Source organism: Mesoplodon bidens (genome assembly GCF_964165515.1).
Source record: "Mesoplodon bidens genome assembly, chromosome: 1".
Lineage (NCBI taxonomy): Eukaryota > Metazoa > Chordata > Mammalia > Artiodactyla > Ziphiidae > Mesoplodon > Mesoplodon bidens.
Window position 1 is genome coordinate 199,029,678 of NC_138176.1, and position 13,522 is coordinate 199,043,199.

At 42.9% G+C, this 13,522-nt stretch overlaps 1 protein-coding gene across 1 annotated transcript in view; it reads right to left on the bottom strand.

Moving 5' to 3' along the window:
• Window positions 1-13,522, bottom strand: part of SPMIP2 (sperm microtubule inner protein 2) — a 105,125-nt gene that overhangs the window by 43,237 nt on the left and 48,366 nt on the right. Inside the window, exon 2 of the mRNA XM_081242237.1 lies at window positions 7,993-8,225. Within this exon, the coding sequence (XP_081098363.1) occupies window positions 7,993-8,225 (233 nt within the window). The remainder of the gene's footprint in view (window positions 1-7,992; window positions 8,226-13,522) is intronic.

The following is a 13,522-nucleotide window of genomic DNA, read 5'->3' on the forward strand; positions in this document are numbered from 1 at the left end:
ACAACTTTTTCTTAGCTTTCTATCTCCCTATCATCATCAAATACTATTCGTTGAAAACCTATGGCATATGCTTAATACTAACTTTAAGAAGTGTAATTTTTTAAAAAGGTGATGTTTACATTGAGATGCATACTCAAGATGCATGCCAAGACTTACAAAAGCTAGTAACCACCATGATGTATTTTTAGCCTCCCTTAATTAAGAATAAAATCACTCACTAGACTCTAAATTACATTGAGTTCCTTTCTTTCTTCCTCCCTCCTTCCTTCCCTCTCCCTCTCTTTTCACATTTCCACATCCTAACAAAAGATGTGAACATTAGGATGTCTTTTTTTCCAATTCACCAATAATCATCCATAAACTCACAGCCACAAGGAGGAAGCCCACATCTGGCTGGTGCTGGGATGCCTGGTGACATGTGGAGTGGCAGTGTCCCCAGCTATCAGTAGAGATGCTTCTCTTTCCAAACCCGCTATTCTTCACGGAATGGCTTTGAACACAGCACAGAGAATGCATATCAGTGATATGTGCCTCGCTTGTTGTTTTCATGGTCTGTTCCAGAAAGGAAGCATCAAACTTAAAAACTTATTTCCTGGGAGTTTGGATACAAGTAAATTCCTTCAATTTATTTGAGGAATCCTATATAAAGCCAGGTTTTATAAAATGGAGAAAATATAACACCTGCATAGAAGGGCATTGATGATGTTAATATATTATTTTCAAGAAAAAGGAGGGTTATTTGGCTTCTGTAGCCAAGGTTTCTTCTCCTTCATAGGCAGTCAGCATGTGGCCCTCCCCTACTAGAGGCTTCCCGTGGTACCAGGAAAGCCATTACTTTACACAGCACTTAAGGATGAAAGGTGCTCATGTGATTATTTTTATATTAAATGACAAACTGTTAGGATGCAAATAACTCTAAGAAATATAAAGTGAGAAATAAACACACACCCATCTGGGAAAGAAACAGCAGCCATCCCAAGGTGCTCCTAATTTTAGGAAAGCTATTTTCTATTTTGCTTTTATAAGTTGGTTGGAAAAGGAAGCTTTATTATCTTTCAAAAGTCTTCTATATTGATAATAACATCTGGAGATTAGGAGTGGGAGATCTTAGGAATTTTAATGAGACTGTTTGTGATTCGCCCAAATGAACCCAAAGGTTAATGAGAAGCTTGGGGGGAAAAACACCCAGAAATTCTAAAATGTGTGATTGGTGGTCTACATACTGATCAACTGCACACCAACAATACTCCTCTTTTCTAGGTGATTTTGAAAATTTTCCGGGACGCTGTCGTGTGAAGGTGGGTTTGGGAGAATGCACAGGGTGGGGCTGGAAATAAGGTACAGTTTGGGGAGCGGGGAACGTCACTGTCTTCTCTTTTTTTTTCCAGAATGCCAAAGATAATATTCGATGATATGTTTTGAAGCACTCTAGAGTGCTTATTACACAGAAACTGGAAAATAATAAAACTAAAAATAGAGCTACCATATGACCCTGCAATCCCACTCCTGGGCATATATCCAGAGAAAACCATAATTTGAAAAGAGACATGTACCCCAATGTTCACTGCAGCACTATTTACAGTAGCCAAGACATGGAAACAATCTAGATGTCCATTGATGAATGGATAAAGACGATGTGGCACATTTATACAATGGAATATTACTCAGCCATAAAAAGAACGAAATAATGCCATTTGGAGCAACACGGATGGACCTAGAGATTATGATACTAAGTGAAGTACATCAGACAGAGAAATACAAATATCATATGATATAACTTATATGTGAAATCTTAAAAAAAATTACAAATGAACTTATATACAAAACAGAAATAGACTCACAGACATAGAAAACAAACTTATGGTTACCAAAGGGGAAAGGGGAGGGGAGGGATAAATTAGGAGTTTGGGATTAACATATACACTACTATATATAAGATAGATAAACAACAAGGACCTACTGTATAGCACAGGGACCTTCACTCAACATTTTGTAATAACCTACAAGGGAAAAGGATCTGGAAAAAATAGATATATATGTATATATAACTGAATCACTTTGCTGTACACTTGAAACTAACACAAGATTGTAAATCAACTATTCTCCAATAAAAAAATTTTAAGATTTAATAAAGAAACAAAAAAGAAAATAACTATTACTAAGCTCTTTCTTATTATGTCAAATATGTGGGTGATATCCACTACTGATGATTCATTTTACTATCATGAATGAAGCATCTGTGTGCAAACGATGCACAGTGGTGGGGATCTGGGAGAGGCTTGAGGCCCCGTGAAGAAAGGACGGGCCCTTAGGAGACAAGGCAACCGGGACTGACCCGGGCGGAAACTGCCTCAGGGAAAAGTGCTCGCCCTGATGAGCGCCTCGCCCAGCGGCTCCAGCCCCGTGTTCCGACTTCGTTTTCTGTCCCTTCCTCTCACACACGCTGGGCTCCCATGAAGTCCCTGAGCTCTCGGCCTGGGCTGAGATCCCAGCTCCATCACTGACCAGCTGTACAGCCTCAGGCAAGGGGCCTCGGCTGTCAATATCTCCGACTCCTCCTCTGTAAGATGAAAATGATCACAGTGCCTTCCTCACATAGTAAATAGTCAACGGGAGCTCTTTTTTAAAAAATTTATTTTATTGGAGTATAGTTGATATACACTGTTGTGTTGGTTTCTGGTGTACAGCCAAGTGATTTAGTTATGTATATTTTTTCATATTCTTTTCCATTATGGTTTATTATTAAGATATTGAATATAGGTCCCTGTGCTATACAGTAGGACCCTGTTGTTTATGTTTTATACATAGTAGAGTGTATATGTTAATCCCAAGCTCCTAATTTATCCCTCCCTCACCCCCTTTCCCCTTTGGTAACCAAAAGTTTGTTCTCTATATCTGTGGGTCTGTTTCTGCTTCATAAATAAGCTCATTTCTGTCATATTTTATTTTATTTTACTTTTTGGCCGCACTGCACGGCATGTGGGATCTTATTTCCCACACCAGGGATCGAACCCGTGCCCCCTGCAGTGGAAGCACCAAGTCTCAACCACTGGACTGCCAGGGAAGTCTCTCTGCCATATTTTAGATTCCACGCATAAGTGATATCATATGATATTTGTCTTTCTCTGTCTGGTATACTTCACTCAGTATGACAATCTCTAGGTCCATCCATGTTGCTGCAAATGGCATTATTTCATTCTTTTTACAGCTGAGAAATATTTCATTGTATATATGTGCCACATCTTTATCCATTCCTCTGTTGATGGACACTTAGGCTGTTTCCATGTCTTGGCTATTGTGAATAGTGCTGCTGTGAACATTGCATGCATCTTTTTTTTTTAACATCTTTACTGGAGTATAATTGCTTTACAATGGTGTGTTAGTTTCTTCTGTATAACAAAGTGAATCAGCTATACATAGCATGTATCTTTTTGAATTATGGTTTTGTCTGGATATATGCCCAGGAGTGGGATTGCAGGATCATATGGTAGCTGTATTTTCAGTTTTTGAGGAAACTCCATACTGTTTCCCATAGTGGCTGCACCAATTTACATTCCCACAGCAAGAGCTCTTTTTATGTTTACTTTCTCTAAATAAATTCACAGTGAGAAAAGTGTCTCATAAAGCAACCGACCTTGGACTGATTTATTCGACATCCATCAAGAAGTCTGTTCCCATGTCCATGAAACTCACAGAAGCCCTCTGTGTTCATAACACGGGAATTTGGGGCAGATAAACAGGAGGCAGGAGTTTCAAAGCCTCGAAAAATTTCCTTTTTATTATATGACACTGTATCCCATATAAATATATTATTGGCGCATCCCCATGGTTCTCTTCTACACAGCGTTTATCTTCTACACATCGCTCAAGGTATTATACCGTATGATATATTGGTTGTAATAGCTGTTACGATTCACTGATTTAATATTGTCTTTGGGACCACACCTATGAAGAGTCAGTCCTCAAGTCCAGTATCGCACTGTTTCTGTGGGAAAACCAAGTGTCAAATCATCTGGCCCTGAGGTCGGATGTAGGAGCAGAAAACAGGCATCGGGAGACCTGGGTTAAAGCAAGGCCAGGGGAGGGAGACACGAACCACTTAGCTACAAACCACTACGAACCCACCTATGAACCAGTTAGACACGCTCCTCAGTTTGAAACCAAAGGAATTGTTTCACTGGTCTCCATATACTGTTGCAGAAACAACACACAGTTTGGCAGAGACCAAATCCATTAAAAAGAAGAAGAATGTACTGCTCTTAAATCTGAGACAGTAACAAAAGCAGTGATCTTTATTGGTTTATTACACGTGTATCATCATTGCACTGCAGCCCCACATCCGAGCAGGAAATAGCCAAACACAGAAAGACCCAGAAGAGAGACCCAATGTTGTCATTTTCACTGACCACTGCAATGTGGGAACTTTTTCAGGTGTCACTCAGCCTGCAAGTCACTATCTTCCTACCCAAATCCAGATGATCTATAGACCCCTTCCCAGTGCCCCAGAGAGGAGAGACCATTCCCGGGCAGGAAGCAGCTGCCCCAGGCATGTTACCGAGTCTACTGCAGGTGCCCGAGCTTCCTTAGCTGCTGGTCTTACTGGAACCTAGAGCAGGAAATTAGGAAGAGCAGCTGTTCTGGCTATAAAAGTCCACTAGGTGAAGGTTTGTGCTTAAAATCAAAGTTCTGAGTTATCTCGGTGGGAGCCACCGAGGAATCTCTGAGGTTAGACAGAAACAAGGTGCCACCTTGGTGGGACTCTTACAGACAAAGACGTCACGGGGATGTGATCGAGGGCTACCAAGGCAAGGAGCCAGAGAGAGAAAAGGACGCGGATGGAGATGTTGCCCTGGGTTACATCGCACTAAGGAATGGACCAGCTCCCTGTCGAGGAGGTGTGAATTCATGGCACAGATGCTCACATGTTATTTGTGATTAGGGGCTTGTTTCTAGGCATGGAGTGTCTGTGTATCTATCAGCTCAAACGTCACTTCCAGCCAAGTCTCATTGATCGGAAGGGCCTGCCTGGAGCTCTGCGTTGATAAGGTATCCAAGTATGGGGCTTGACTCAGAAGCTGACGTTGGGGGGCAGGGGATGGAAGCAGGCCCTGGGTGCAGGGTTGGGGGAGGTTAGCAGTCTTGGTGACAAATCCTAGGCCTTAGCTGGTGGGTAAATCATATGTGGTTCTTGACCTGTATGTACAGTCATTCTCAGTGCATCTTTTTTTTTTTGCATTACGCGGGCCCTTCACTGTTGTGGCCTCTCCCATTGTAGAGCACAGGCTCCGGACACACAGGGTCAGCGGTCATGGCTCACGGGCCCAGCCGCTCCGCGGCATGTGGGATCCTCCCGGACCGGGGCACGAATCTGTGTCCCCTGCATCGGCAGGCGGACTCCCAACCACTGCACCACCAGGGAAGCCCCAGTGCATATTTTTGTTCTCATGATAAAGTTCTAAGTCCAAGGAATCCTTTAAGACTTGTTTAAGATCGTTAACTGAGATAAGTACATCTTTGAAAACAATTACTGTCCAAATGCTGGGGCCAAGAAAATGCACGGATGACAAGTCCTCACAGCCTATGCCAAACAAGACCAGCTTCTATGTGAGCCACAGGGTTGGGTGGCGGGGTGGAGGTCTCTGTATGGCTCACACTCAGTCCCACCAGGGTTCAGAGGACCACGCTATCACGCAAAGCGGGGATTTAGAGCCGTCTGTGAAATTCCATCAAAAGAAACCAAATAAATCCCTTCCTGGAAGGCTAAGTCAAGGCTGACGTGAATCTTGCATTCACAGCTGCACACACTCAAGATGGGCAACAGATCAAGGGCCGTGCACAAAAGCCCGGCATCACTGGAGAGAAGCAACAAGGCAACAGATGTTCTGGACTCTGTTCAAACTGGCTGCCCTGCTTTGTGTTTGTCCTCTTCTCACTGGTGGCCACTTTTGATATCGAATCAAGTTTCTGATCTTCATCTTTATTGCCTGAGTAAGACCCAGTTTAGGAACCCGAGACCTCATTCTGTGTCACTGGCTCTGAGTGACATTAAGTACAAAACCACAGTCCCAGTCATTGACATCGGGGTGTCAACTGCGTGCCGGGTACCAATGCAGAGCACGTTCCTCATGACCTCTATTTAGAAGTCACGACATAACAAGAATCATGCTAAGACATAGTCTTTTTATTCAGAAAAAAAAATGTGATTTTTATTGTAATTGCATGGGAATTATTTTTATCAATCTGATAGATTTGACATCTTTATGATATTGAATCTTCCAATTCATAAACATGATGTATCTTTCCATTTATTTAGATCTTGTTTCAATAGTTTTATCATTTTTCTCCATGTGTTGAACATCTTTATTTTTTTGATTGAAGTATAGTTGATTTACAATGTTGGGCTAGAATATCCTTTTTTAAGATCTATTCCTTATACATACTTTGTATCTGTTGATGACACTGTAAGTAGTATCCTGTTTTATTGCATTTTCTGTCTGTTTCTCATATATAAAAATAAAATTGATTTTCGTACCTGGATTTTGTATCCTGTTGACTACCAAATTCTCTTATACTTTGAGGTATTCTACGTGGACAAGCATATTATTAGCAAATAATGATAGCTTTGCTTCTTCCACTTCAATCCTTACACACTTTATACTTTTTTCCCCCCTTACTGGCATGGTTAAGACAGCCAGTACAAAGCTGAATGAAAAAATCATGATTTGGGGAATCTGTGCCTTGTTCCTGATCTTAAAGAGAAATGCTTTCAATGTTTTATCATTCAGTATTGCTATTGTTATAGGTTTTTTTGTTGTTGTTGTTTTTTGTAGATTGTCAGATTAGGGAAGTTCTCTTTTATTCTTAACTTAACCTAAAAGGGTTTTCGCTTTTTGGGTTTTGTATGTAACTAGGAAAACCTTATGCTGGGAAGTTAAGAAACATAAAAGACATAGAGCCTTGATGTGTTCCAGGCATGGTGCCCAGCACTTTACAAATGTTTCTTTATGACAGCCTGATAAAGCAAATGCTCAGATTCATGATGAAGAGGCACAGAGGTCAAGAAACTGGCCAAGGCCACTCACAGCTAGCAGGTGGCAGGAGTGGGATAGGAATTCAGGTGGTCTTAGGAAGTGGGCACTCTAACGCTGCCACGGGGCAGAGGAGGCATGGAGACCCAGGGAGGTGAGCTCAAGCCCAGGGTCGCAGAGTTGGACCTGACTCAGAGGCAGGAGTGGAACCCTTCTTGACCTCAAAGACTGAGCTCCCAGCTGCTCTCCTGTACTTGCCGAGGGTTGGCCAGAAAAAGGCTTTTTCCTTCGTTAACCTTTACTATATGAGGCTGTACTATATTGCCTTAAGAAATCCAGTTACTGCATCGTTGATACATATTTTCAGGCAAAGCCTCACCTGGGAAAAAAGTCTGAATTCTCAGATTTTGCTTCTAAAATCACCCGCGCTCTCTCCTGTTTCAGAGGAGAACGTGTGGGGTCACGCCCACATCCACATCACCAAACGGAGATAGACAAGTTTTCTAAGAGCCCTCCGACTACGTGCCCTGGATGCTCTGATTTAAAGGCATGATCCACACAGTGGGTTTTAAAGCTCTGGGGCTGGTTTCTAGGTTGGTGGATGAAGTCCAGCACAGGCTGCTGCTTTAACACCACCCACTCACCAAGCCTTGCAAGGATGGGGGAGCGTGTGTGAATGTCACAGCGTCGATGGGAATCTGGATGCATTCCAAAGCCCAGTGCAAATGCTCTTGGACTGCCCTCGGCTTCACTCCCTTCACACCTCTCCTTGCTGGTACTAAAGGACGAAGGGAGTGATAGCAGCAAGTACATTTATTCACACACTCATTTTTCTGCAAAAACTCCAATGCCATTGCTTCTCAAGGACAGGTCAAGAGCATGACATTTCCTATGGAAGCAAACTCAGAAAGCATTCAAACCAGAAAACAATGTGCAAGGAGGAGCATAAATTTAAGAAAAATACCTTAACGTGAAAGCCAGTCTGAAGCCTTGTTTTGTTGATAAAATCATACACTGGTATTCCCCAACCAATTTCACCAACATACTCAGATTTATATTTGGCCGGCAAGCTTCTCTTTGAGGCAGACCTCCGTAAATATCTGAGATCTCCCGTTTTTTCTAATGCAGGACGCTTCTCTCCTATATAGGAAGTATGCTGAGCAATTTTAGGGAGATGATCCTTTACATAATCTGGGCCTTAAAACAGAAAGAAAAAAACACTTAAAAAAAATCTCCACACTTTATTCTAAGACGCTTTATTCTAAATGGTGGAAATAATAATAGCTAATGCTTGTATGTCACTGACTATATTCTAGGTGCTCACATAAGCCTTTTAGATATGTTAATTCAATTACTCCTTGTATTAACCAAATGCAGTTGGGCGTATTATTTCCCCCAGTTTATAGGTGAGGAAAATTAGGCCCAGAAGGATTGGTTACCTGTCCAGAGTCACAGCTAATGAGCCGACAGGCTGTCTCGTGGTTTTCTTTATAACCAACTTAATACAGACACGTTCTTTTTTTTTTTGGTGGTACGCGGGCCTCTCACTGCTGCGGCCTCTCCCGTTGCAGAGCACAGGCTCCGGACACCCAGGCTCAGCAGCCATGACTCACGGGCCCAGCCGCTCCGCGGCATGCGGGATCCTCCCGGACCGGGGCACGAACCCATGTCCCCTGCATCGGCAGGCGGACTCCCAACCACTGCGCCACCAGGGAAGCCCCAGACATGTTCTTTTTTAAAATTTTATTTTATTGAAGTATAGTTGATTTACAATGTTGTGTTAATTTCTACAGTACAGCAAAATGATTCAGTTACACACACACACACACACACACACACACATATATTCTCTTTCAAATTCTTTTCCATGATGGCTGATCACAGGATATTGAATATAGTTCCCTGTGCTCTACTATAGCTATAGTCTGCTATAGTAGGACTTGGTTGTTTATCCATTCTCTATATACTAGTTTGCATCTACCAACCCCATATTCCCAGTCCATCCCCCCCAACCTCCTCCCCCTTGGCAACCACAAGTCTGTTCTCTATGTCTGTGAGTCTGTTTTTGTTTCATAAATAAGTTCATTTGTATCATATTTTAGATTCCACATATAAGTGATATCATATGGTATCTGTCTTTCTCTGTCTGACTTACTTCACTTCGTATGATAATCTCTAAGTTCATCCATGTTGCTGCAAATGGCATTGTTTTGTTCTTTTTTTATAGCTGAGTACTATTCCACTGTACATATGTACCACATCTTCTTTATGCATTCATCTGTCAATGGACATTTAGGTTGTTTCCATGTCTTGGCTGTTGAATAGCAGACACAGTCTTTACACTACAACTCCTCACTACTACCACATTTGCAGGATGTTGGTCTTTAGACATCGAGATGTTTTATCTAGAGAGATAAAATCCCGAAATGAGGATTAGAAAATTCCCCAAGTGTATTAGAAGCCATGGGAAGATGGAGAAAATTGCCAGATGAGGAGGACAGCTCATAACGGATGATGCCCAAAGGCAGGGGCATTTAATAAACATTGGTATTTTAAATGTAAGACAGTGAACAAAGGAATCAATGAATTGTGGAAGTGGGTGAAGCAAAAATAACAGGAGGTCTGGGAAAAGATGGCTTACATACACTTGGTGTTGAGAGTTGATGATGTGAACATGTAAAGAGAAGCCAGAATGGTCCTGATTAGAACAGACAATGAGCTGCTGGCCCAGGAAGAGTTTCAGAAGTCCCGGAACCAAAGTGGCTGCAGGATTGTCCGGGCAGGTTGGTTGGGGAACACAAAGAAGAAACGTCACTCCTCTTACCCAAGGTGAACCCCAGACCTTGGAAGCAGAGGCTGTGCTGTGGTCACGGTGTCACCTGGCCCCTCCTGACCCCATGGCCCCTCTCATTTTGTCTTAGGTCATGGAGTTCAGGGTTTGCAGGGAGCACAGGTGGGCGGGGGGTTGACCACATGCTCCGATGAAGTGGTCAGTGTGGTTACAAGTCTGTGCCTGGAAACATCCAAGCTTTCCAAGGGAGCTGAAAATGTGAGAAATCGCTCCCCAGACAGGTTTTGGGCAGATGTTGCCCCAGCTTCCCAGTCACCACAGCTCCCATGACACATGCGTGTTCACTGTGCCCCGTTTCCCATGATGGACACATCGTGGCCCCAGGTTCTCACTCAGGTAAGGTATAGGATGGCCCAAGCATGAAAAACTGTTTTCTCTCCCAATTTGACAGGTGTTGAGGGCTCACCTACAAAACTGCTGCCATAAGGAGAATGTTGCAATCTCCTCCAAACAGGATGAAATTACAACTGTATTAGTCTTGCTGGAATTTCAGGGTATTTTGAGGCTGGTGTTTTCCCAAATGTTCCCCTAATGCTGCTCCCATGAGTGACCATGACAAAGCCTGGGCATGAACTGGGGGTTCTCTATTGTCAAATACACTTGAGAACACTATCCGTTTGCCGTTCAGAGAGTCCCAGCATATGAAAGCGTGTTAAAAGTTCTGAGAAATCCGGGCTTCCCTGGTGGTTCAGTGGTTAAGAATCCGCCTGCCATTGCAGGGGACATGGGTTCAAGCCCTGGTCCAGGAAGATCCCACATGCTGCAGAGCAACTAAGCCTGTGCACCACAGCTACCGAACCTGCGCTCTAGAGCCCATGAGTCACAACTACTGAGCCTGCACTCTAGAGCCTGAGAGCCACAACTACTGAGCCCATGCACCACAACTACTGAGCCTGTGCTCTAGAGCCCGTGCACCACAACTACTGAGTCCGCGTGCCACAACTACTGAAGCCTGCGCGCCTCGAGCCCATGCTCCAAAACAAAGAGAAGCCACCACAATGAGAAGCCCATGCACCACAACGAAGAGTAGCCTCCGCTCAGCCACAACTAGAGAAAGCCCACGCGTGGCAGTGAAGACCTAACACAGCCAAAAATAAATAAATAAATCTATTAAAAAAAAAAAAAGTTCTGAGAAATCCTGCGGTAAATTAACCTGTTTGCAATTATGTAATCCAGCATTTCCCAAACTTATCTAAACATGGATCCCTTTCCTCGTTGGGTCACCTGTATGCATCCTGCAGACACCAGCAGATTTGGAAAAATATTGATCCTCCATGTAATTTTCGGTTGTTGCTAAAATTTTGTCATAACCTCATACTATTGCAAAAGTGAGAGCAGACGTATATCTATAGTTATTCCTTGTCACTCTGCAGACCACAATACGTTTTTTAAAAGAGCAATTACTTGACAGCTGAGTCTAAGCACTTCGTTTTAGACGGCATCGTAGAAAGTGAACACGCTTTACAAGCCAAGTGTGGGGAGAGGAGCTCCCCAGAGAATCTAGCTCCTCTGTGGCCTTTCAGTTGAGTCACTGGACTTTCCTGAAACCCCATGTCCTCCTGTGTGCTTCAGAAATAGCGTGATACAGCATGAATGGCACAGGAAGTTCTGGGACATCCCTCCCTGGCTGCATAGCTGACGCAGGCACCTGCCTATACAGCAGAGGCAGCTGAGCGTCACTGTCTGCAGTGGGCCAGGTTCACAGCCGTCCCCTGGAGCCGGCCTGATGTTCACCTAACCAAAAAATCCACTCTCACCACCCAGCCAGCAACGCAGACATGGGGTTTCCCTGATGGGCAGTTCCACGGGTGTCTGGCTTTAAATGACCCATATTTTCCTCCCCTAACCCTCATCCTCCAGAGCCGAGACTCTCTGCTGGATCCGATTCCCTGCTTCAAGGTCAAACTTCCAACTCCTGTCCAATCCACGGTCGCTTTATTTTTCCTTTAACAGCTATCATCTCTGTTCGAGAACTGTTGCTACGTCCCTCAGGGTGTTCCTAACTGTTTTTCATCTTATGGCAAGTTTTCTTGGATCGTTCACTGCTTTCCCCAAAACCCCGGCCCCCATTTGCCAGCCGTGAAGTTGACAGCTCCTGGGTTTTAATAAAACCTTCATGTGCCCATCTGCTTTGGAGTTCTTATCAACACCTGAAGACCAGCTCCAGGGGGACAACCTGCAGCTGTAATCCTGAAACAGAGCTGCCCAACATTGGTCTACTGCCAGGAGAGCCACGTCATGATGGGGGAAGGAGAGGTACTTCCATTTACACCTGTGCCAGGCTTCATGGGTCCTCATTTCTGCATCTTCCTGCCCTGGGGAAACTGTGATCTCAAGGTCAGTGGGTAGATCCTGTCTCCCCTGTACGTGCCCAACGTGACTTGTTCATCAGTGTCTGAAATTCTCAAGTTATGGTCGAAGATGTGGTTTTGAAGCTAAACTACCGTAGGGTCAAATCCTGGCTTTGTCTTGTGCTTTGTGACCCAGGGAACATCATTCGGCCTCTGAGTTTAGGCTTCTTATCTCTAAAATGAAAAAAGACACAGGCACCCCAGTGTTCACAGCAGCATTATACACAACAGCCGGGACATGGAAGCCACCTAAATGCCCATCGACAGAGGAATGGATAAAGAAGATGTATTATATACATACAATGGAATATTACTCAGTCATAAGAAAAACAAAATAATGACATTTGCTGCAACATGGATAGACCTAGAGATTATCATACTAAGTGAAGTAAGACAGACAGAGAAAGACAAATATCGTATGATATCACTTATATGTGGAATCTAAAATATGATACACATGAACTTATTTACAAAACAGAAATAGACTCACAGACATAGAAAACAAACTTATGGTTACCAAATGGGAAAGGGGGGAGGGATAAATTAAGAGTTTGGGATTAACAGATACACACCACTATATATAAAATAGATAACCAAAAATGACCTACTATAGAGCACAGGGAACTACATTCAATATTTTGTAATAACCTATAATGGAAAATAATCTGAAAAAGAATATATATATATGTGTGTGTGTATGTATAACTGAATCACTTTGCTGTACACCTGAAAGTAACACAACATTGTAAATTACCTATACTTCAATTTTTTTAAATGGTTAAAAAAAAAAAAAAATAGTGATGCCTGTCTGGTAGCCTTGCTGGAAGGAGAGGAAATAATTTTATTGAAAGAAGTGCTTATCTGAGGATCTGGCACATAAGATACAGCAATATTATTATTCGTGTCTCTTCCTCTTTCTTGTCTGTTCGCTTCTTGTTTTAATTTGATGCTTTGTCTTACCTGTTACATTTTTTAAAATATATTTTAGGAGCTTTCACTGATAAATAATTTATTTCTTATTGTGAATAAACTTGGAAGCCTCTCCTGAGAGCTCTTCTAGATCAGGGGTTGGCAAACTTTTCCTGTAAAAGACCAGAGAGGAAATATTTGTGGCTTTGCATGCAGGGCATACAGCCTCTGTCTCAACTACTCAGCTCTGCCCTTTAGGGCAAAAGCAGTCATGGACATTATGTAAACAAGTGGGCGTGGCTGGGTTCCAATAAAAGTTTATTTACAGACATTGCATTTTTAACTTCATGTAATTTTCACATGTTACAAACTATTATCCTTCT